Below are 25735 nucleotides of genomic sequence, written 5' to 3'. Positions count from 1 at the left end.
GAGAAACAGTCCCAGAAATTATAAAATTCAGCTTTGGGTTTTTGGAAGTTTTGTCACAAGGCAAATGACAAAAGAGCATAAAACTACAAGAAAAAGAGACTGACAGAATTTACCCAAATAAAATGGGATTACTCAGCTGTTTAATACTAGTGTTGCACAGCTATATTTTTAATGTGTGTATTAATCATTACCTCTATGAATGGTCTTGCAACTTTAGGTGAAATATTTTCTGCTGGAGACGGCTCTTGAGAAAGTACTACAAATTCTTCTGCTTTCACTCTAAATCCAGAATCCTCCATAGGAGAATGAACCTCAAACAATTCCTGAATTGTTTGCTTGGTAAATGGAAACAAAAAAGAGAAATACATTCAGTTTTTGGGAACATACTATTTTTTTTCTATATCAGGAGTGCCAGCAGGACAGCCTGGCTTCACCAGTGCAGTCACTGTCTCATCTATTTTCAGAGCAACAATTCAGAGCCTAGTTCTCTAAATATCTACATTTATTAAACTTATTTCACATTTTTAAAGCTGTTGAGACTTTCACCCTTACAAGTCCTGCAAAATTCTGCAGCAGTGTGAAGAAACCACAATATATTAAGTCATGGGTGATGTCTGTGCATCACTATGCAAATAACAGAACAAAACAGATGGACAATATTTGAAAGAATGTGGCCCCAACACTGAGAGTTCAAGCAATCACGAAATCCAATATGCCTCCTTATTAATTCTAGCCCAGACAGATTTTTACTAAACTGCTATTAAACACTCCAACACAGATGCTTGAATTTATTAAACACTGCAACATGGGTTTTTCAATGCATTCTGAATATTAACTTACCTGTGTTAAAAAGGCCATTGAATAGTCATTTCCCTGAGCAGCCACTTCTCTGATCAAGTCCTTTGTGCCATTTTTCAAAAGTTTCTCTTCCACAGAATTACCACTGACAAGCCTAAAAAAAAGGAAAACATAGTAGAAATCTGGTAAGTCATTTCCAAACCAGCTTTCAGAAACAAAAAGACAAACTGTCCTAGACAATACCACTAAATGTTTAAAATGTGGTATTATGTGGGAGCTTTTTCAGTTATGGTGCAAGCCCAAAAAAAAACAACGACCTTTAGAGTTTTCTTTTAATAATTTATGTAATTAAAAAAAACAGAAAAAACAAAACAAAAATCAACAATGAAAAGGATCCCTTAAAAAATTCCATGTAGACTAACAGACAATATCCATGCAGGTATGATTCATTTATTACATTTGGTGTTAAATCCCCCACACTTTTTCATAGGATAGATACCCTGGCTTTTTTTTTTATTGAAAGGAAGTGGTTTTAAGCACTGTTTCCACTTTATTCCAGATCATCCAGGGCAGCACTCTCTGAACTAACCTCACATTAAAACATGTTAAAGAGTAGACATTGACTGTCACCATCACCTGTATATATGGATATCTTTACATCTCCCAATTCTGTCACACCACTCCTGAGCTTTTGCATCCATCACTGGGTTCAGATCATTGTCATAGAACACAACAGTGTCTGCCTCGACAAGATTGACTCCTGTGGAACGGCTGTGAGAGGAGAGGATGGCACAGAAAATGCGCTTGTCTCTGTTGAAAATCTTCATCAGCTCCTACAAAAACAGAATAAAAGCAAGGACTAAATACAATGCACACCAAAATAAAATACCAAACCAAATTCATTATAGCCTAACAAATAATGGGATGAAAACACGTCAAGTGTTTCAAACTGAATCCGAAACAAGGCAAATTTCCTTTGTTTGCTGTAGTGTATAAAAGCCTGGACAGCACAAATTGCTGTACCAGTGGGCAGCAGGTAGGACACACTTACCTGCCGTTGTTCCTGGTTGGCATATTCATCAATCCTCACAAAGGTGAGGAAATGGAAATTCAGGAACAACTCCAGTATGTCCAGCATCAGAATCATCTGTGACAAAATCAGCACACGGCGCCCTTCAGATTTCAACTTCTGAAGCAAAACAGCAAGAGCTTCTAATTTTCCTATAATTCAAACAGAAAAACCAACAATGGTTTTATACAGAAATTCAATTCATGTGATAGAGGAAATTACTGAAATCTTGTCAGCAAATGTCCTTTACCTGAGTCATACTGCACCAGCCGGAGGTCAGGGAACTGCAGCAAGTGAGGAGTTGTCAGCTGCTGCAACTGATGCAAGTGTGGAGCTGCCTTCTGCCTCAGGCTGTGCTTAAGGAGTTTCAGTCTGTGACTGTATGAAGGGGGAGGATTTGCTACATAGAAACACGGGGGAGCAGCAACTGCAGCTGGCAACACGAAGAGAGCCCTGTGAAAAGCATCAAAACAAGGCAATATTGATTTAAAAAGCTACACACATAATAATCATCAATAATCACAGGCACAGCAAGGAAAGTCAGTCTTGGCTAAACCAGCTTCTGCCTGCATCTCTGGGTCTTAACTCTTGTAAGTTGTGTCCAAGTGGTACCTATTCAAGTAAATCCAAAAGCATAAGAGTGTAAGTCTAAGTATGGTCAGCTGAACTTGGGCTTGAAATTAGGAAAGAGACACTGAAAACATTTGTTTATAAAGATCTAAAGGAAACAGGAAGTGACTTATTGCTACTTCCATGCTGTATATCATTTACTGCTAAATAAACCAGTCTAAACCAAATAAGCTCATCAACAGAAAGAAGGTTTTAAGCCTTGTTGAAAAGTTTTAGAAATCACTGTATGTGTAGAGGCTTGTTAGGCACACATTACCTGTTAACAAGATCCTTCAGAGATTCCTGTTGCTGAACCAACCCCAGGATCATTTCCCTCAAGGGGTTACTTGGGCCTCCGCAGGCACTTGTGGAAAGGCAGCAGTTGACAAAGCCAGCCCACCTCCAGCTGTTGGCCTGACTGGAAGGCAGCTGGGAGGCCTTTGTGTCCCCAGCCAGGGAGCAAACCCTCAGCACGTCCCGGCCGTACACCGGCGCCCGCGAGCAGCGGCGCTCGTTGCCCGAGAAGATCCTGTCCAGGCGCTCCTTCAAGAGCCGGTTCTTCTCCTCAAACGTCTCCTTTGCCAAGAGAAGGGGAATGAAAACCACATCTGCTGCTCATCACAGTAATAATAAATGAGGCATTTGAGGTTCTTTAGAATCTATCTATTTGAGTTTCTTTAGAAACTGTCAGGATCAGAGTACAGATCCTAGAGTAGAATTACTACTTAGAGCAATTATTAAAGGTATAAATTTCAGATAAAATCTGAAGACTACAGCTGAATTCAGTTCCTATCAAAGAGTTAATTCTACCTTAGTTTAGTATCTTCTTGCTTTTTAAAGGTATATTTTCATAGCTTTTGATATATTCTTGATGTTTCCCTGCACTTTGTAAGTTGCTTGAGTATCTTATCCTAAAACTTAAGATTGGAAATCTATAAAAATTTGCCGATTGCTATTGTGTTCAAAACACAAAAAACCCACATGTTTTCTTTATGTATGCATTACTATATAATTCAAACTTGTCTATCACAGCACAAGAAAGCTGTCAGCTGCCTTTATACACCAGATTATTTTATCTATGGATTACAAATGTGTCAGATCTGTCAACCTGAAACATGGACAGAAATTGGGATATTTACCTACTCTATAATCATCAAAGTCCCTAATTAATTCCAGCTTTGCAAATTATAGCTTTCAACTATTACAGAGACTTATTATTGATTCTGAAAAGTGGTGTTTCCACAAGAAAATAAAAATTGAGTACCTGTGACTGTCCATGCAAAGGTGCTGGTTTTAACACTGCTCCCATGTCACCAGATGGCAAATTAGTAACTGCAGCTCTACCTGGAATACAAACTGAGGATAAACCTTGTGTTTATATATTTATTCATCTGAAAATTGGTCTCTTTATTATTTTCAATAAGTAGATATTTCATAGCTGTAACACATCATTGCTGCAGACAGATTTTTAGTCTAAATGTCCATTGAGTATTGCAAATTTGTACTTTATTATACAACAGATCTCTGACAGATATTCACATGAACTGTTCTCTCAAAAATCCAAGATAGATCAATGGAATTTTATTTCGCTTTGTACAAAGCAAAGTGCTGTGCTCCATCTGTACCTTATTCAAAATGTCATGCACAGTGCAATATACACATTGACATTCAGAAAATGTTAATATGAACACAATAGAAAATAGAAAATGTTCTAATTCAGAAAAAGATTTTAACTTATCTTGAGCAAATCATCTAAGATTTTTCAGAAAGTACATCAATTGAGTGCATCTACAAATTGGTGAAAACATATAATGGAATCTCAGTAGCATTCTTGTGATTTCAACTATTAGCAGATGCTTACCCAGACAGTTAACTACACTGTAAGAGCGTCACACCATTTTGAAGGAATGTTTTTTTTATATCCCAAGAAAATTACAGCAGATGGCCATTTTCAGGGAATGAACTCCTAGTGTTATATTTATCTTCATTTAATAATCTGTTTTGTTGTAAATGCATAAATTTCTCCATTATTTTTTTCAACATCTTGGTTGTGTTTTTAAGCAAGGAACTGATCCCATTTACAGCAAGGCACCAAATACCTAAGCAACATTTGCAGAGGGAAATGGAAAACTGTAGCTTGATCATCTAGAAAAGTGAAAGAAATTAGATAAAAAAATCAATGTGGAAAAATGGAGATGAGACAACCACTGGACATTCTCTGCCAGTATAAAAAATTATCAGCCTTGATTTTTCCTTGCAAAAAGTAACCAAGTGTTTAAAATTTACCTCTCAAAAAAAAAATTTGATCACAGGTGAAACTGGTAAAAAAAAATCTATAATTAAGTTACATGCTTTCCTAAGTTTGTACTAAAAATTTCCTTAAAACTCCAGCACACACCAAATACAAACTATGAGATTTGCCTCATAGTTTACCCACTTCTGAGCTCAACTTAGAGAATTATGATCTGCAACAATTTGGAGTTATATACGAATGCGATTTAAACAATTAAATATTTAGACAGAGACATTTCTTCAGGCTGGAGAACCCACCTTGCTGTGTGACTGCAGTGGAAGCTGGGCCACCTGCCTGGTGCTGGTTTCCTAAAGCGTTCAGGGCGTTCTGCACTGTTCCTGCTTGGGAAACTGTCTGCATGACCACGGGGCCCTGAGGCCTCAGGTACTGCTGCCCAGGGGCTGACACAATCTGAAGGACACTTCCTGCAGTGGAGGATTTTAACACACATTAGGGTGGAAAAGAATTTGTGTTCTCTAGCAAAATCTATTAGTGTTACAAGCTGATCATTACTGCTTCAAACTATGTTAAATATTACTAGACACATTCATTATACCAATCTGCCAAAAAGGAGGGAAACACCCAAGTATTCATAGCTGAAGCGGAGTTTCATGTCATAGGGGTATCATTCTAATCTAGGTATTTATATAGAATTTGGACAAAATCCAATCAAACAGAGAGTCTTCATTTAAAATTCCCTCTATTTAGTTGGCCACAGAGAATGAAGATATGCCAGTTCTCCTAAATTTGGCAATACACACCACCAGCAAGGGAAATTTGAGAACAAAATATAGTGTAGGTAGAGCATTCAGACAAGGGCAATAAATGGGCCAAAATTCAGAAGCATGCCAATCTTGAAGTATTATTTACACAATTTCAGAATAAGCCAAGAATGTTCTCAGTTTTTCTGCTTCTGCTCAGCAGGGAGTTTTTATCAAATAATGCTTCACCTTACTTTAGCTGCACTGCATGGATGTGGAAACAAAGGAAATAACATTTTTCAAATACAATACAGAAAAAGAAACTAACTATGCCTTTCATCTGATAGGCATTTACTTTTCAAACCAGAGCTACCTTGGCTCACAGAAAATAGGAAGAGCAGGACAATACAAGCACTGGGGATGGAAAAATCTCCAGCAACAAGGAACATGGTGCCCATATCAAAACATGAGCATTCTGAATAATGGAAAATTTCCTTTGTTGAAGTAAGTACCTTGTAGCTGCAGGGGCTGCCCTGCAGTGAGCTGGCGGAGTTGACTGTGTGACAAGGTGAACTTGTTCCCTTGGAACTGCAGAGTCACTGGGGTCTCTGGCTGAGCAATCCTGCCTTGTGCTCCTGCTATAGAAGCCAGCTGGGCTATTTTTACTACCTCACCACCTGTTAAGGAGGGAAACAGGCATTAAAAAATCAAAGTGGGAGGCGAGCTGTTCAATATTCACAATTCTACTTTTTGGTTAGTAAACTGGTGCTGAAGCGCCTCCCATGCATAATTATACTTAGTGCATCAAAAGTGTCATATAAAAGTTAAGCAGGTATTGCTTTCTATATTTGTTGGACAAACTGGAAAGAAGCTGATTGTTTAAAGGGTAAGAACATCAACATTTTAGAAATTACCACTTTCATTAGCAAAAAAGTTAAGAGCTACCTGAAAACTCATGTGACACTTTGTAACAGAACAAGTATAGACATTAAAGTGATTTTCACTGCCTTTTCAAGAGCATGAAGGAAGGTTTAAGGAAGAAATTAAAATATTGCTATGTGTGACACATTAAATACACATTCGAAATTTGCTGATGAAACATGATTTATTTTAAGCAATCTGCATTTAGACAAACCAAAAAGCTTTGAAGTGGCAAGGACCAAGCTTTTTGCGATTTAAATGCAGAAAGGTTAGAGGCATTTCAGCATTAAGTTTTATGATACTGGGAAAATACTGGTGTGAAAATTCAGCTTTTGTAAAGGCAGTGCATTACCCCAGAGATAAAATTAATACATCAGTGCTCAGTACTCTCTACACATGCTAATAGGCAGTGCACATACAACCTTAAAGCAAAGCCTCATCACTTTCCTCTGCCTAACAGTGGCGACGCTCCTCTCTGCCAGAGAGGCCTTTAGCAGATGGATTAGTGTTTAACATGAAAGGAATAATTAGGAGAGAGCTAAAACATTTGGTCTGAAGGAAGTCTTGCCAGCAGAAGAAACATGCAGAAATAGGAGATTAAGTTGACACCGCTAATGTATGTCCACAGCAATTCTATTGTTTCTTATCCAATTTTCGATTTTCCTTGGTCATAAGCAACGTACTGAGCAAGGCTAATCAGAAGAGTGAAAAAAAAACAACGATTCTGTACACATCTTAGGGTGCCTAGTAACTTAACCTCATTGTAGTACAAAGGTGGGAGAAACCTTGAAAGGGGAGGCCACTTACTAGGCAACCGTGCCTGGGCCTGAGAGGTCAGTACGAGCCTCTGAGGCAGCACACTCTGTTGGATGGTGTGCGGGGGGGGCTGTGGCTGTGGCTGTGCCTGGGGCTGGCCCGGCTGCGGGGCCGGCGCCGCGCTCTGGCCCCGCGGTTTCACAGGGTTGGCTGCGCTAGTTGCTGTGGTGAAGGTCGCTGCGGGCTGGTGTCTTGGAGCACTGGTGGAAGCCTGAGTTGTCTGAAACTGTGCTGCTGCAGCTGCAATCAATAAGGGTTGTTTGTGCAAGCTGTTAGAGGTTTTAACTCCGCTCTTTTAAACAACCTGCATTAAAAAGAAACCTTCCGACAGGATAATCAAATGGCTACAAGAACGGCTTTGTCCTTACACACCGGGATTTCTAGCCACACCTCTTACTCCATCCTAGTTTTACAACATTATCTATTTGGAAAGCATTGTTTAAAGGCTAAATAAATACAGAGAAGCACTGTACATTCCCATCTTTGACAGAACATTAAACATCTTCGAGCTTTAAATATCAACTGTGGCATATTTACTCCATATGCTAACAGGTTACACAAAGCTTAGTTTTGCATTATACTGGCAGATCAAACTGGAGAAACTAGTGGGGAATTTAACTGGCAATTAGTCTCTTGGTATTTTTAAGCCATTAGTACTCTAGACCAATAAGCTAGAGGGAAAAGGAGTTCTATTAAACAGACTAACTTGTATCTGTCTACACGGAGGTGCAGGTGACCAGGGTGGCACTGACTGTCTTACCTTGATTTGAAGACACCGTGGCTATGGGGGATCTGCCTCGAACTTGTCCCTGCTGAGTCACCGTTGCTGTGGTCACCGTGCGCTGCACTTGAGTGCTTGGGAAAACCACAGTCCTGCCCTCGGGCTTCTGACCATACTGAACAGGCTGGAACAACCTGGCAAGAGCAGGAAAAGTCAAACTCCACAGGAAGATCGTAGTTTGGCCTTTAGAAGTAAACTCTGTCACCCCAGGAACATAGAAACTGATCATGTCAGATGCTGATCTTCGTGCAGATGGCTGAAGCTGGCAAGGCGCATCACTTCACAAGCTTCCTAAGTGAACACTGTAGAAAGTGATTTTGCTGAATCCAAGAATAAAAACTTTCATTGCCATACAGTTTAAAAAACTTACACTGCCACCCAGTTTAATGCAGGATGCTTCAGAATTGCAGCAAACATCTTAAAGAGGCTAGGTCAATATCTGGGAAAATATGTATCTGAAGGTATCTGAAAAAAGGGTCCCCATATAATCTCCAGAGAGACATCAACATGCTGCAGGTCATCAGGCAGCTCTCTTGCATTAGTTCTACATTACTTTGAGAACTAGTACTAGAAGAAAAATACTTTAGAAAAATGTACTGCTATAAAACTTCACTTGTCTCTGCCATAACAGTGACAGCACAGCTGACACTGCAGGCCCAACTTAGTCTTGGATTATCCTCATGCTAATTCTGCAAAACAACACTCAATTGCCATAAACAATGTCCAAGAACAAACTTCATCTGCTGCTGAAGTAGGACTACGGAAATCCATCAACTTACTTCAAATGGAATTGCATGCCTCAAAGAACAGAATTCTTATTTTCAAAGGTAAACACACAAGATAAGAATTAAATGCAAAGGTAAGCCTGAGGTTTTGTGTGAATCCCATTAGCAGAGACGCAGAGAGAACTCAGTGAAGATTGCAGCAGAGGCACCCTTTGCTGCTGTAATTCTAGCTTAGAAGGAGTGTAGGTGTACACACCTGCTTGGTTTGAGCTTCACTGGGTTGGGCCTCGCTGGTGCTGGAGGGGAGCTGTAGATTTCTTCAATCAGCTTTCTAGTAACCTTCTGTTTTGGCAACATTTGTGCTTCATAATGAGTCATTTTGTCTTCCATTCCAATGAGATCAAAAAGAGACAGGTCTGATTCCTAGGGATTTCAGAAAATTGTTTTATGTGATGACCCAGTTAAGTCCTCTTTACATTCAATGCTGAATTCAATTTCTATATATTTACTTTTTAACTTGAAATAAATTGTGTAAATTTAAGAAATAAACTATTAATTAGTAGCCAAAAACTGTCTAGAAACTTTGGAAATAAATCTTAAACTGACAGTCCCATTTTAAGCATTAGAAGAAAAAGAACTGAAATCATTAGCCAGTTATGGAAATTAAAGCAAAACACATTTAACAATTCTTCATATATCACAGTTTCCAAAGAATTAAATAGAACTCTTTGAAGGTTAACTCTCAAGCTTAAATGCCAAACTATAATTCAGGAGTAGAAAAATATGAAGGATGGAAATAAAATTAAACAAAAAATGTCAGCTGCTCCATTACTCATACTTCTTTTATATTTTCATGTCAAGGAGTGGGATCACTTGTTTAACAATAACAGAAATAGTGGTACTTCAAATGGATTGACAGAAGGGTACTAATTTAGTCATTGTAACAGAATGTCTACTGCTTTGTGGAAAAGAATAAGTCTTGCTTTCCTTCAGTTAGTAAAAGCAAAAAGAAAATTGCAGAATGCCATAAATAAGCACAGTGCTACCCAGGGTGAACTTCAGTGCTGGAAAATTCCTGGAAACATGAGCATGATAAAAGCAAAGGTAATTTCTCTTTGACCCAGTAGTTCATGAAAAATTACTGTTTACAAACCACTTGAAAAGTTCATACCACTACAACAAAAAAAGAGATGCAGCAAGAACACACTTGGTAGCCACAGTTATGCAAGAGTGAATGGCTTCTATTTATAAACTTCAGATAGACTTATCACATATAACAAAACAACAGTAAGTATTGAAATTCTGCCAGGGCACTAAGAGAGGAAAAAAATCTTCACTTTTCTACTGACCTTCCAAATATCCCTTTCCAGGGCTCGCAGCACCAGAGAGGCTGTTCTGTATTCCAGGGTTTCTGATACATAAGAGGAGCTTGAGAGCCGGGGGTTTATCAGATCAGGGTGGTTACAGATCCGCTGCAGCTGCATCAGGACATGCAGGACACTGATGAAGTGCCCACTTTTGAGGGCTTCCTGGGTTCTACCAAATAAATTATACAGAAAGACATTGATTTATGTGCAGCTTTTATGGAGGTCTCCCTAAATCAGCAAGGTGAGAATGAGCAATGCAGTATGTTATACAAAAGTCTAAGAACAAGTTTAGATTTCACCAAGGTCTTAAGCAGCACTGTACCAAAAGTAAATTTGGAAAAGTGAAACTTAAAGACCCAGTGCTGCCTCACAATCAAATAGAACCTATCCAGCTCCCCATGCTCTCCCTGCTTTGTTTCTGTTTCACCCCTGCACCTATCAATTACCACTGGCAGGAGGGTGGTGAGGAAAAACTCTGGGCTTTAAAAAAATGAAGAACCACTCATTAGAGACAAATGTTAAAACAATGCAGCAGGAGGCCTGACCATCATAACTGGATTCTTAGGTTCCAGAGGTAAATGCACATTTATCACATCAGCATAAAATATCACAAAATTACACCACCTGCTGTAATTCTAGTCTATAATGCAATCACATTTTATTCATGGGTCATAACTCAAAATTTCAGAGAGCACTAAAACACTTCTCCCCATGACAATCATTTCTTTCCTTGCTTAAGCACTAAAAGTGACAGCATTTTATATTTACTGTTCCAAGCCCTTACCCTGGTTGCAATATGACATCCTCATACATGGCTTTTTGTCGACTGGACAGACGACACTTGAGCACGTGCTCATACTTCCTTGTGAGCTGCTTCTCAACATCCCTCTTTGATCTCCTCAAAATAAAAGGCTGAATCATCTGAAACATTGCAGAATTGACAGGAAAAAAATTCTCACTTCAAAGAGTTTACAACAGGAAGCTAAACTTATTCACACCTAACAGATTTGATGTGATAAACTGCATATGCTATATATAATCATTCTGCTATGCACACAGTTATAGACATTAATTTGCTCTTTAATTTCTGCATGTCATGCTTCAACATCTGAGCCTTGTATTATTTTTAAAAGGAATCTCCACATTCTTCTGGTAGAACCCTCTGCTTTCAGCAGGATTTTCTGTCTAAACTGAGCTAAGTGTTAAGAAAAGACACAAATTCTGATCTGAGACACATATTTTTATTCCCCCTCTCCTTAACAGCATTACTCCTGTAGTAGGACACACGAGAAAAAAATCCAACATACTCTGTGCAACCTGATGACCAGTTTATGGCAATAATCCTGGTTCTCCTCATTAGGTGCTTTTACTGGAAAATCCAGGTAAGGTCTGGAAATTCCCGGAATCAAAAAATGTACCATGGTCCATAGCTCCATCAATGTGTTATGCAAAGGAGTGTCTATCAGAAGCAAACGATGCTGGCTGTGAACAAAAGAAGATTTTTAATTGACTGATTACTATGCCTTTATGTTTGTCAGATACACAGAAGAACTATGTAGATATAATAAAATTAAACCTAAGGTAAAGTATCTATCCAATCTTGAATATACCACCGAATAGCTTCTTCATTGCAGAGTATCAGAACATACAAGGGAATCTGTTTGGGAGCACAGAATGTCAGCAAAGAAGAATTACAGTGATGTGATAGTGGAAACAAAAAGATCTCAAGCATTTCTCTGAATCCTGACTGTTTCAAATAAAAGCATTTTTCTATAGGTGCACATTGCTCAGGAATTTAGGTGGACTAAGTCAAGAGGGTTTTTTTATCAAGTTTTCTGTTAAGAAGAGAACTGTGTGACATGAAAAGAGAAAAACTCACTGCCAGCAGGAAATCAATTCTCTGCTCTGTACCTGCGGAGATTGAAAAGTGCCTCCCAGTGTTTCTCAGTCATATTCTTTATTTGCTGCATCTCATCTACTATTAAATATTTCCATCTCATTTTCATGAATGCTGTGTGGCCTTTGAACAACTGCTTGTAGGAAGTGATGCACACATTGAAGCTGTTGGGTTCTGTCCATTCCTATGGAAAAGGAAAGGATGAGACAGAAAAGTTAAGGCAGAACTCTCAAATATCTTACAACCAGTTACTTCTTCATTAGGAAAGACATTTAAGACAGATATATACAGGCTAAATCTATAGGCAACAGTGTAAGAGTTGCAAAATACAGCACCTGTCTTTTTGCCCTAAGTTCTCTTTGGCTCCCAAAGTAGAGAAGTATTTTCAACCCTGGGCACCAGCGTTTCAATTCCAGCTCCCACTTCAATATGTTACAGCTCCGGACAACAACAAGGTGAGGGCCCCAGTTCCCTACAGAAGGGGAAACAAAGCAGTTAACACTGAAAAGACACTCCTTACAGTGCATATGGCTCATATTCTTCCTTGAGTTTTTAAGTGCATTGCATTAAATTAATCATTAAAAGTGAGATCAAATAGCAACAAACAGAGGCATTTTAATTACTAGTTTACTCCTAGTCATTAAACAATTTGTAAGGTTTTTCTGTACTAGTAAAAATTTAGAAGAATTCAGAAGAATATCTAGAGGGTAGTAGGTTGATCAGACACTATACTTGACTAGATAACACCCTTATGTCACAAAATATCAGGAAGTTACTCTGATACAATCTTAACTCCTATCATTAACTAAAGCCTGATATGGTTCAGTAGGGAAAAAAAGTGATCCTAGGCTACAATTCACAAAGCTAATGCTGGCACAGTACCTGTTGAAAACTTTAGCCAAAAGAACTTACCTTCATTACAAGCCAAATGGGCAAAAAAGGCAATAATTTGCACTGTTTTTCCAAGCCCTGCCTCATCTGCCAGGATGCCATTGAGATTCTTCCTGTACAGCTTTGCCAGCCAATCCAGCCCAATCTTCTGATATTCTCTGAGGGACCCATACAACAGTGATGGAGTGTTGTATTTTACCTGTAATGTGAATAATTTGGTATTTTTTTCCTGAGTTAAATTCATAGAGCATGGCATAAAGCATAAACATTCAAAAAAGTTAACTCAAAAAAAAAAAGAATTTCTTGCTAAAAGCTACAAAAAATGAAGAAAAAAGCATTCTTTATGCAAACATCAGCACACAGAAAATAGGGAGTCTTACTGCTGTTGTTATCCTGGAGCTGCCTTTAGGTAACAACATCTCTGCTGCAGCAGCAACTTCTGCTATGTCTCTCATGTTCTTCTTGGGAGGACTCGACCTGTCCATGCCCTTGTACTGATCAATGGTGAGAAGGGAATCTATGAGGACAACTTCTTTCTGGGGACTTTCCCTATCAGACATGTGGTCTTCCATTTCTAGGAGAGAGAGAAAAGTTAAAGTGGTATCTAAAATAAACTTCAGTAGCAGTTACACAAAGGAATTGAGATAACCAGGGTTCAGACATGGGTCTAAAGGAGGCAGCCAACTTTTAAAAGCATTTCTGTGATTTTCAAGCTAGTTCAGGTAAAATACAAAGCCTAAGCTCAGGTTCATGTACATGTTGTGGACATTCACACTAGCTAGGCTAACACAGTATAATTATAGCTATATGTGAAGTGAGCTATTTAATTTAATGTAGAGAGGCTTTTCTGTGACTCAGTATTGTTCTTGAAAATCTTACACATCTTCACTTTAGGACAAGCAAACACTGCCCTCTTTTCACAAACTGTGAAATTTTACATGTGATTCCCTCAAGATGTGTTTTCCCCTAGAACAAAATGTCTTTTCAGAGTCCTGAAGAGCCAAGCAACTTATTTCACCTTGTAAATTAGCACAACTACTTCTAAACATAGAGTAATTTACCTTCCTCACTGCTCTCCTCTTCACTGTCAGGCTTTGGCTGGGGCCAGTGAAAATTTTCTGCAAAGGCACCTTCATACATCTTTACCAAATCTTCCAGAGGCAATTCAGCTGAAGGTTATTAAAGGATGGAAGTTTAAAAATACCAAAACTTGGAACAATAGATACTATTAATTATAATCTCATTACATTCTTCACAATTGCATAAAGCCAGTTCTCTAATCAGAAGTTAACTTCAGAGGTAATTATTAAGTGCATGATGACAGTATTTATTTAATAACCTTGATTACAGAGAACATCTGGCACTACACAAGCAGTTTGCTCCACCCTGCTTTTTACTGTATTACAAACAAACCCTACAACCTTCAGTAAATCCCCAGCTGGGAAGGTAGGAGCATCAAATGCAGCTGAGTGGTTGGAAGACAATGCAAGACTTCAAAAGTTTCAAAACTGAGCTGTAACTCCAGGATGCCTCGTCTGAGCTGCTAAAGCAGGAATGTACATGCTGGCAGTGGCCAATCAATCAGCAAATATTCTCATTAGGAACTTGGCTGACTGGCCAAGGGTTATAATCCCTCCAACTGGCCAGTTCAGTGCAGCCACTAAGCTGCCAAAGAGAGCAAACACACAGATCTGGAAGCGGCGTGTTCATCGCCAGGCACGCTCAGCCTAATGGGCAGCCTGCCTCTAAAAATCTGCTTTTCCCAGGCTAAGTGACACATCTCTGTGGGCTACTTTGCACACATCAAGTTCAGCATAGCAATCACATTGCTAATGAGAGAGAGCTGCTAGCCAGAGCACTGTCCCTAAAAGCACCTTATATTCAAATATACATACACCCCCAACCCTCAAGGTCAGCACTTAATGCCCTTTTGGAGCTACCAAGTCAGTCACAAAACCTTTCTAGGATACTCAAGCCAGTTGATAAAATGTCCATGTTCAGTCAGATACAACCCTGGTGTTAAGTGTTCATCATGCACTCCTACAACTCAGGTTGAGAGTCTTGGTGTAAGGTTTTCATGCAGTGCTTCACTAGAGAACTACTTTTTCTCAAGCCACCCTGTGTGATAACTAGGACTGCTTTATAAAGTGCAGATCATCGCCCCATAAACTGCTGCAGCTTTCCAAACAGAAAAAAAGTAAACACAGACTACACAGGACTGAACATCTGAATGCAGTCTCCCACCTCTAATCCTCTTTACAAATATAACAAGTGCTGTGTGTTTCCAGCTGTTGTTTCAGAGCCCAGCCCAGAGAAGAACCAAGCCACGTGCCTACCTTCTTTGGCTAGATTAGACAATTCAGTCTGATGGTTTATGTTTCCCTCTTTAGCTTCTTGTTCTTCAATTGTTTCTTCTTCATCTTCAACTGCAAGAAAGCAAATGCAAATCTTGGGTTAAAATTGTACAATAATTCAGGAGGCTTGTAATTCTCTCCCCCTGAAGTGAATGAGCACAGAATATTCTTAGTCTGCAGAATATTCTAAGCCTGCAGGATTTAAAAAGAATTAAGTATGTATGGAAAACATTTGAAAGGTAAATGAACAGGAGAGAAACACTTCTGCCTCAGGACAGAAGGCATTTAAGTGTTGATTGACAATGTTCAACACAGGTTGTAATGAAGCTTTGAACAGGGGAGTTCCTTTGTCAGGAACATGACAGAGTGGTCACCAACAAGAAAGGACCCAAAGCAGATGGGTATTTCAGTCTAAAATCCTCAAAAGAACTTCAAGACCATTAATAAGGCCTGACAAATGAAGTAATGAGGACAGAAAGAATTCAAATCCACCCATAATGATAGCAGCATCATTTCAAGGAAAATGTTGTTTTCAGATTTTCACTAGAGCTCTTTTAGGGATAATTTACTATTTAATTGACTGCCTAATGTCTCTAAGAAATAGATGAAGGTTGGTATTTGGTTCATGAAGAGCACTGCACCCACACAGCAACAGACTGAAAACTTGTGGGTTTAATATTCAACTCATGTACTATGCTATGGATGCAAAATTTTGGGAAGTGACTTACCTTCCTCATCAGTCAAAGATGTGCTTGCCTTTCTTTTCCTTCCAGATGATGAACCCCCCTAGCATTAAATAATTGTAATATTTAAAATCAGAGAAAACAAAAGATAAGCAGGGGGCTTTGTTTGTTTTTTAAAGACAACAAAACATGCCTTGCAGTCCCAAAAGCATTTGCTGATAGACATTTAACACCTATTAGCACTTCCCTGGTCATGCCAAAACAGAAATTCTAATTCTGAACTGATGGGAGTGTGCAGTCTGTCACTTGCACTGCTCATGGATCAAATTATTCAGGTCCAGCTGTGGTACAAAACTTTTAGCCAGGCTGGCTCAAGGACTAATTTTTTTCACTAGTCAATAAAAAAGAGATATGCACATAATATAATATGCATATATATATGCAATATAATTGTCTCAGCTGTCCAGTGCACTCTGTAGAATTGTTTAGCCTGTGCCAATTAACTCTCACAGCCAGTGCTGGGCCTCAGTTTGGCTGGTAACACATGCTAAGGCTTGCTCCTAGCAGGAAATTCAGATGCAGGCACTCTGCTTGGTGGAGGGGGTGTATTCTAGCACATGGGCATCAGCTGTGCCACAACAGATGGCTCAGGGCCTCAGATCCCTTGTCCATTTTTTTCCAATTACACAGACACAGCCAAGGAGTCCTTAGCACACATTTTATCCAAGGAAAAAGATATCCAGGTTTCCTTCAGTTTGATCCATTCTGTAACATATACCTTCATCTTTCAGCAGATAAATCTCTGCTGAACACCTGAAAACACTTTTCATGCCCCACAAAGTCTACCCCTGGCTACTGTAAATGAAACTCCTGCCCAAGTCTCATAATGAATTTGTACAGTTTTTTGGTCTTCAATCTCAGAATGAATGATTCACAGCCACTAAGGACATGTACCAACCACAATCCCCTTCCCAACCAGAAAACAAAAATTATACTTGTGCTTGTGACTGAATGTTAATTTGTCAGTGAAATCTTATCATCACCATATATATTTTTTTAAGTCATCTTTATCAAAACTTTTTCACATATGTAGTCACATTTAAACCAATTTGATCGTTTTTCAAAAAACAGAGACTTACCATTTCACTTTCTTTTTCCAAATAAAGGTCTTCTTTTGCATCCTTGCCTGGAAAATTATTACACTTGATGTATGTATTCATCACCTAGCAATTTTACATTTCTCACATGAACTTTTAAATGCATTCAAAGGAAAACACAAAAAAGTATTAACGAAATCTAACACAAAACCATAAAAACCCATAACTCATTATTCAGATCTATTCACAACCTATTATTAGCAATTCACAATTTTACCATCAAGATTAACCTGCACTGAGTGAAATTAGATAAAACAGTATCATCAGAATTCAGACTATATTTCTTATGAAATGGAATACAATTACCTTTCCTTGAAAATCTCTTTAAATTCAAAGCTTTTTTCCTTTTCTCTTGAAATTCAATTTGCAGTTTAATTTCAACAACCTGAAATGTAAAGCAAGTCTAATGAATCACTTTTATTTTACAAATAAACTCCTGAAGATGAAAAAACCACCACAAATTGCACAAGTCTTAGTGAGTGAGTACTTCACCTGCTCAATGTTAGACCAGAAATACTCTATTTCTCTAGCAATGGATGCTGCAATCCTCCTCAGTTTGTTCTGTTCCTCCCTTTTAGCTCGCTCTTCATTAAGTTTCTTTTCTTCATGGTAACGAGCCACAGTTCTTACCATCTAAAATACCATGAAATACTGAATTAGGTTAACTCAAAATACATTTCATTGTATTTCTTAAGATTATAGTGGTTATCAGCAGCCAGATGTTGACCATAGCTTTACACACATAGCACTTACCTCCAATATTTCTAATTCTTACCATGCCAGTAAAGCAACAGACATGAAACTCAAAGAAAAAAAAATACAACTATAACTAAGCAATCAAGTAGGAAACTCTTAATTCACTCTCTGAATACAAAAAATTAGAAAAAATTCCACAAAATTAGCAGCAAACACACAAAAGAAAACTTTTTTTTTTCAGACAGCACATATGAAGTCACAGAAATCACACCACAAAATGTCAGAGACCAAAGCTAAAATGAGTTCCAAAAGTGTGTACATACATGAGTGAAAGATCAGTCAATGGCTGTTAAGACTGACTTCATTGCAACCTTTAGCTCAGGAGGTCCCTAAAACATTGACTTCCAGGAGTTTGAAGCAAAGTGCCAGGGGAAGGATCATTTCACATTTGCCCTTCCTGTTTCTCCTATTCTTAAAAACCTACCATTGGCCACAAATGGAAATCCAGATTTAAATTATATTCAAAAGGCAGATATTTATTGTACAAAACAATACACTTATTTCAATACTCTGCTTCTGAGTTTCCATCATTTCAGAATATACAGTAGAAAACAACATGGCAATTTAAACTAATGACCTTCGGTTGCTCTGTTCATTACCCTAAAATGGTCATAAATGTTCTCAAAAAAAAAAAAGATGCAACATTGCTGGTATCCATAGAAAACCTTTGCTTACTGTAAATTAACAGATTTTGTTTCATCTCACACCATACAAATTTTCATTGCACTACTGTATTCCTGCTGTGCTGCTCTCTCCTCCTGTGGAAACAGTTCTCTACCATGTTTCCACTATTGTCCTTACTCTTATTTTTCTGTGAGATTAAGAAAAAATAACTAGACAGACAACCACACCCAGTGGAAGTTATTTACAAAATTCTGTATTTACTCTTTATTGGCTGGAAATAACTCATTTGTGAGACAGGCATGACAACTCCAGTTTTTATTTAAATATAACCCAGTCAACATATTGAGTGGGCTCCTAAAAAAGGTATTCAATCTCCAGAGGAATAAAATCCACAAACTGTTATTTGCATTCACAATCTGTACAATTATCTTGTCTGTCTCAGGTGCCATATGCAAAACTGACAACAAAACTTCTCATTTGAGGTAAAAGTTAGTGCCTCATCTTTCCTTTACTTCTATCTGTAGTAAAAGATATCTCAATAGCTTTGCTACCCAACTGAGTGATATCAACATTTACTGCTCTGAGTTATAAAATAGTTTTCAAGTACCTTCTTAGCAGTTGCCATCTTCCACTTTCTCTCCTGGGCAAAATCAGTTGCCATCCACTGCATTTCTTCCAGCAAATAATCCCAGTGGGATTTTGGTCTTGGAGCCTCTTGGAGTTTAGGCAGTCGCCTGGGGGACCATAAACCTTCCTTTCTCAGTTCTGCTATCCGCTGGTGGATTTGATTTTCCTAAAAAAGAAGTACAGAGACTTACAGTGAAGCCACAGCACAGAATCAGAGAAAAATAGTAATTCTCCCACTTTATTAAATTAACTGACAGGAAAATAAAAGTGTAAAAGCATCACACAGAATATATCTTACCAGCTTGACTTGCTCAGCCAGCTTGTCTTGAGAGTTTTCCTGTGGCAACACCGCTGCATTCTGAGCTGGACTTTGTGTTTTAGGTGCTGCTGCTGCTACTGCTAAGCCAGGAGGCTTGGATGCAATAGGAGACAGGGACTTGTTGGTGGCTGGAGAGGTCCTGTTTGTTTGCACTGGGTATGGAGAAGGCGGCGCTGTGCCTGGGATCGCTGCTGGAGCGATGGATGAGGTAGGTGGCAGTGGATTTGCTGCAAGACGCTGAGAACTCTGAGCAGGATCTGCAGACGGCCGTGTCAGAGTCACAGTCTGTCCAAGAAACACATTGGTTACTGATGAGGTGAGGATTCAATACTTAATCTACACTAGAGCAGAACATAATGGAGACTTTAACTTAATAACAAATGTACACCTGTGTCACAATACGACACAAAATGACACACGCTGAGATGTCTAAGGCAAAAAAGGTGCATTTATTTCTGGACTTTGATATTTATAGAATTCTAAAAATGACCATGGATTGGAGGACAAAATTACTACTTCTCCAACCACACTGGTCAAACTAACAGTTTATCAATTTTCTCCTCTTCCAGAAAGGAATGCAACGCAATCATTATTTACATGAAAAGTGCATGAGAAACTCTATCACAAAAATGTAAGCGTCAGAAGAACTTTAGAAGAACTTTAAGAGAACAGGGTGACACACCTGCATTTTCACAAGGAAAGGATTTAATTGTCCAGTGGAATTAAGAGATGAAGACAGCACTTTTAGGTTTTACTGGCCATGGAAACAAACCCATGTCTACTCCATACCTGTTGCTGTATGGCAGCTTGTGGCTGTGACACTTGGCCGGGCGCCTGTCCCTGCACGTGGATCGCTGGTGGCACCTGCTGCTGCAGCGGCGCTGGAAGCGGGGCGGCCGTCAGGGGCACGCTTTGGGGCTGGATCTTCACCTGGATCTGGGGCTGGGCTGGAGGCTCCACCAGCTGGGGCTGCTGCTGCTGTGGCAGCTGCAGGGTGGCGGGCAGTGACGCCATGGGGACGCTGGCGGGCTGCAGGCGCGCGGGCAGCTGCGGCGGCGGCGTGTGCAGGCTGGCCGCGTTCTGCACCGGGGGGCCCTTGGAGGGGTCGTACTGCTGCTGGCTCTGCTTCTGCCCCGTCAGCTGCACCGTCTGCGGAGTGGGAGGCATCCCTCCTGCAGGGCAAGAGGAAACATGCAGGTGAGATTAAAACATTAAAATGTCCGATGCTCTCTGTGGATTTAAGGAGGAAATCGACTGCGAATAGAGTGGTTTTGTTACTTACTTTGCCACAAGACACCATCACTTGAAAATACCACATCACAATCACAAAATAAATCACCATTACAATAAACAACGAAGTGCTTCATGCACAGGACTGTAACTAAAATTTGGAGCACAGCAACTAAAAAAGAGCATGTCATTATAGGTCTTCTAAATTTCGTATACTCAAAAAAAAAAAAAAGGAGTGGTGAACTAATGGAATTTAACCTAAAATACCAGCATGAAGTCTAAATACTACTAAGTCTTTCTAAGAACACATTCACTCTAAAACATATTCTAAAGCTTGGCATGACTAATGAATAAAAATTTGTCATGATGTTCCAATTAGATGGTTTCCTTTTCAAAAATCATTGGTTCAGTTCCAGAATTCTCAGATTGGCCATTTTGCATCAGCACCTGTGACGTATTTCCATGCCCACATGCACCTTTGGAGCCCGTCACTCAGCTCCTTAAACGAACCAGGCATTGCATACCAAGTATTAATTTACATGGAGAAGTGTGTGGTGGGACTAGGATCTTGGCAGGCCAGAAGCCAAAGTTTCTAGTTCCATCACCAACATCTCCTTGTGAAATTAATGTGCAACTGGCATGTGGTGACACAGTACCTTGTGCCGTTGGCATTAGCTGTTGAAGAGGAACTCCTGAAGCCACACCCGGGTGCTGAAAAACCATCCCATGACGGCCCACTTCAATTCGTGGTCTCTTAGACGAATCTGTGATATTCAAATTCCATTTATGGCATGGTATAATGGAATGGGTTCAATTTTACAAAGCAAACTACTACACATGACTCCACCGTCAGCTCCGAAAGCTACAACTACTGTACATGTGTAGCATTTATGAAGAACATGCTCCAGGGCCAGAGTCCCTCTGACTTCAAGTTGGCCATCTCCAATCTTCTCAGCCAGAACAATCAACCTAACCATGTCTCCATGCCTGCCAAATCCAGGCCTATCTACTGGGAGTGGAGTGCACTCTTCCCACAGTACCAGTCACACAGTAGATAGTCCTAAGGATCTGGTGATTCCCAAGGTGAGGCAAAAATGTATTTTTGAACAGTCGGCTCCGATCACTGTTTGGAGAAAAAAAGAGGATGGAAGTGGAGTTGTGCCTGTGGAACATACCTGCTGGTGCAAGGGCCTGCTGCTGTCTCTTAAAAGCTTCAATCTCTATGGTGCTCACAGTCCCCGGCGCTGGAGTCCCTGTATGCGTTTGCTACAGGGAAAAGAAAACAAATCACAGAGGTTCAATCTGCAGATGGTCTGACACCAGGAGAGAATTTATAAGCAGATCTAAGGAAGTCAGCGCAGAAAAAGTCCTTCAGAACAGCTGTACAACAAAGGAAACAAGACTCATTCAGTATCTGCTATGAAGTTTTAGTTATCCACAATGCACAAATACTCTTTGTAGAGGTTTAATTTTACAGTGATTAAGTTGTTTATATATAATGACAACTACATTTTGTTAAGTGATACCAAACTCAGGAAAATGGGATATGTAAAAAACAAACTTGCCCAGAATTTTTTGTTTTGGTTTTTTTTTTAAGTAATGGAAATTTTCATTAGTGTACTATATCTGTGTGAAACATCAGTAACACAAATTCATCCTCATCCTGAAAATAGCTTGAGCTTATTTGAGTCTCCAGCTCTCTCAGGATAGAGCTTTGTGAGAGTTACCATTGAAATATTTCAGGAAAAAGCTAGGAAGATGGAATAAAGAACCTCAGCCAAGGTACACAATTTCCAGTTCCAGTTTTCCAGATGCTGGACTTGTACCTGTTTGCACAGCTGGCAAAATGAGTCTCATGAATAAACTCAGTGAGGAGAAACAACATTGCCCTAAGGCTAAGGTGACATCAGAGCTCACCAGAAATTACTATCTATTTTGTCTGAGGATAAACAGCACACAAACTATGAATTAACAAGCCTGGAAGAGCACTGTTGATATTGAGATGCAAAAGGAATCACTGGGCTCTGATTCAGCAAGCCGAAATTTAGCTTCAGTAAGATTACACAGTGCATTCAAACTTTATTTGTAAATCACTACATTTAATATCAGCAATGATGGCAAGAACCTGTCCCAGAGAATCCTTTCAGCATCAAGCACAGGTGACAGGCTCACATACAGGATTACTGAAGCAACAAATTCGGGTATATGACAATTTTAATGCTCTTTGGGCCCTCAACATTCTGGCAAGTACCTATTAATGTCCATAAGTGTCTGTGCAATCCAATTCCTTTCAGTGAGTTTCCAAGTAATTTTTAAATTCTCCTCAGTATTTGGTTATGCTGTACCAAATATTTTACTGTGAAACTTAATATGAGAAAAATAAGGGCTATCCCAAAAACTGTCATAAGAGATTCCATCAGAAAATACAAAGACAGTTTATGTATGGCAGTCTCTGCATCCTGGGAAATGAATTAATTTAGCACTCTAGTTCTCAAAGTGTACTTTTCTAATGGTTAGACCTTAAACATGTTGAGGTATAGTAAGGGTTTGCAAATGTGCAATTTTTTTATGACAACATAGAAAGACATTAATTTCCCATAATTTTTTGTTTTACTTTATTCAGAGGTATTTTCTCCTCTGATTTTTACCAAAACTTTACCAATGTAAATTAAACCCACAGAGGTAAACACCAGTCTGTATTGAAATAAATCACAGCAGTGACATCCTGCATCTTCAGTGCTTCACTGCATGCTATTAATAATCACAGCCAACATCACCTACAATGATTGGGTTTCAAATGCTCCTTTTTGAGCTGAATATATCTCATGCCCCTCAGACTCAATCAATAGCTATGAATTAATAACACTTAATCTCTCTGCTGCTCTGAGGGCATTTGCAGCTACTCCAGCGATACAGCTACAGCCTTAAGATGTAAATTCTGGTTTTAAGTGTCTCTGACTCATATTCACAGTTCACTGCCATTTCACATTCAATAGGGATTAAGTTTTCAAATATTTGTCTTGTCACAAGGTAGACATGCAGCATATTTTAGGTTCAACAGCCAGTGTCTGGCAGAACATCATAGACCTGGGCATTCACAGAATTTTCAAAATAAGCCACAAGAATTGATTAGGCAAATGCTACTGAATTGACTAACAAATTCAGTTTATGTCCCATTTGCATCAGATGCTGCTGGGACATCAGTTTAAGAAATTATATTCTTCAAACTCCACATTAAATGCCATTTATCTCACCTCCTCTCTCCCTCTGGATGACTGCATACTCACAGTTTCAGGCTGTATGTCTACTTTAGGATTTTTGAGTGACATTTGCTTAAGAATATGCCTCCCAGCTGCATTATCACCATGTAATTTAGGCCAGACTCTTCAGAGAGCAGACAGGTTATGTCTTCAAAAATTGCAGTCACATACCAATAATATTAGACTAAAACTGTCCCAACTTTAATTAAAATAATGTAGCTGTCCCGAGGTCATGATTATGCAGCATGCACACAATAATCACTCTGAGCACTGCACTTCTGCACTGGGATTTGAATGGTGATGCTGATTGGGACACATTATTTCTCCATAAACAGTTGCAAAGAGCAAGACTGATGGAAAGAAATGCCACTTTCTGTTAGCAGTTTGTGCTAAAAGGTCAGTACCACACAGAGAGTTTTGTGCATTTTTAGCATGAACCAGTTTCCCTGAAACTGAATGGTACAATACCTTCAAAAGTCTCACCACTGCTGCAGCTACAGCTTGTGGTAACCCTAATCACTACAATGAATAACCTGATATAATATTAGGTATTTTAAACAGCTTAAATGAAGCCTGACTACCTAAGAAGACTTCCAAGACATGTCAGTACTGGCCCTCAGGAAGAGCTCCCAGTGCAATCCTCTTTGCTGCACAACTCCTTTGTGCAGCAAATATCACATGGAACATCCCATTTGTTACACACAGGAACACAGCCCATCCTGTATTTCATTTCACTTTCCACTTCCAAAGCCCAGATAAAGGCAGCAGAGCGTGTACAGCAGAGCCCTGCAACACCTGCTAAGCATATCGTTGAGCTAAAAGGTAAATATTTTAGTTGCAGATGGAATTAGGGTATATTACTTCTCAGGGTACGTATGCAGTGATGTCTGGGTAACAGAGTTGAAGGCAGCTGCATAAAACCACACTGAACTGAAAAGCTGTATCATCACTGATCCACAAACATTTTAACTGATTATCACATTTATTTCTTAGCTTTCTCCAGCATTCCTCATGAAAAAAGAAAAAAAAATCGTTAAAAAGGACTTTTTTAATAAAAATAAGCACTTCTGTTTCTTCTTTCCAATATTTATGGCAGAGCTAATGGAAAGCAGTTAATTATTTAAAACAAATTGTGTCAGAGGATTAGTACTGTTGTTTAATACATTTCAGGAAAGGCAAATCCAAAACCTTCTGTAGCCACACTCAAAACCTTTAATACATAAGGGGAAGAAAAAAAAAGAAAAGAATTTTAGAAGAAATCCACAATTACAATGCCACAGACAAAGAATCCATATCATCACTACGCAGAATGCACAAATGAACCAAATGCATTAGGGATACAAAGACAAACAAACCAAAGTGAAAACATTCAAGCTGAAAGTTAATGCAATAAGCCAGCAACCTGGAGACAAAGCTTTAACTTCCTCAAGGCTTCAGTTATACTGATGCATTTGAAGACTGCAGAGGTTTTTTGATTTTGTTTAGATGATAAGGGATGGGCTCTTGGGAAAATTCTAATTCATCTAAGAAATATCAAATCTGAATGAAGAAAAAAAATCTGGGATGAAACTACATTTTAGAACCATTGAAAAGTACCTGAAATGGTTGCTGCTGGGATGAAAAAGCAGCAGAAACATTTGGAGGAAGCTGGGTTGCTATAGCGACAGGAGTACCAGTCTGCCCATCCTTTCCTGTCACAACCTTTACCTGAGAGAAATATTTTGGGAAAAAAAAAAGAAGGGAGAATCATTTTCTTTTTAGAAGTTTTTCTTTTTTTAAAATGTTCAACACACTCCTTTGGTACTGATGGCACCTCACTGAAGAGGGGATAATAACTAAACCACCACCAGTACAGCT

General features: G+C 39.1%; 1 protein-coding gene across 1 annotated transcript in view; it reads right to left on the bottom strand.

Annotated features, from left to right (window-relative positions):
• The window catches only part of EP400 (E1A binding protein p400), a 46134-nt gene that overhangs the window by 15205 nt on the left and 5194 nt on the right, over positions 1-25735 (bottom strand). Inside the window, 30 exon segments of the mRNA XM_036393088.2 lie at positions 192-335; positions 841-952; positions 1435-1631; positions 1850-2019; positions 2118-2320; positions 2754-3049; positions 3741-3832; positions 5027-5194; positions 5983-6147; positions 7199-7447; positions 7968-8122; positions 8970-9136; positions 10063-10249; positions 10865-11001; positions 11388-11562; positions 11992-12161; positions 12313-12449; positions 12890-13067; positions 13249-13442; positions 13930-14037; positions 15205-15294; positions 15951-16008; positions 17045-17091; positions 17369-17447; positions 17555-17695; positions 19050-19235; positions 19368-19673; positions 20178-20560; positions 21275-21382; positions 21794-21884. Coding sequence (XP_036248981.1) covers positions 192-335; positions 841-952; positions 1435-1631; positions 1850-2019; positions 2118-2320; positions 2754-3049; positions 3741-3832; positions 5027-5194; positions 5983-6147; positions 7199-7447; positions 7968-8122; positions 8970-9136; positions 10063-10249; positions 10865-11001; positions 11388-11562; positions 11992-12161; positions 12313-12449; positions 12890-13067; positions 13249-13442; positions 13930-14037; positions 15205-15294; positions 15951-16008; positions 17045-17091; positions 17369-17447; positions 17555-17695; positions 19050-19235; positions 19368-19673; positions 20178-20560; positions 21275-21382; positions 21794-21884 — 4893 coding nt within the window.

The sequence above is a fragment of the Molothrus ater genome, chromosome 18 (genome assembly GCF_012460135.2).
Source record: "Molothrus ater isolate BHLD 08-10-18 breed brown headed cowbird chromosome 18, BPBGC_Mater_1.1, whole genome shotgun sequence".
Taxonomy (NCBI): Eukaryota; Metazoa; Chordata; class Aves; order Passeriformes; family Icteridae; genus Molothrus; species Molothrus ater.
Note: the sequence above shows the minus strand (reverse complement) of the source record. Positions and strands in the feature narration are given on the sequence as shown.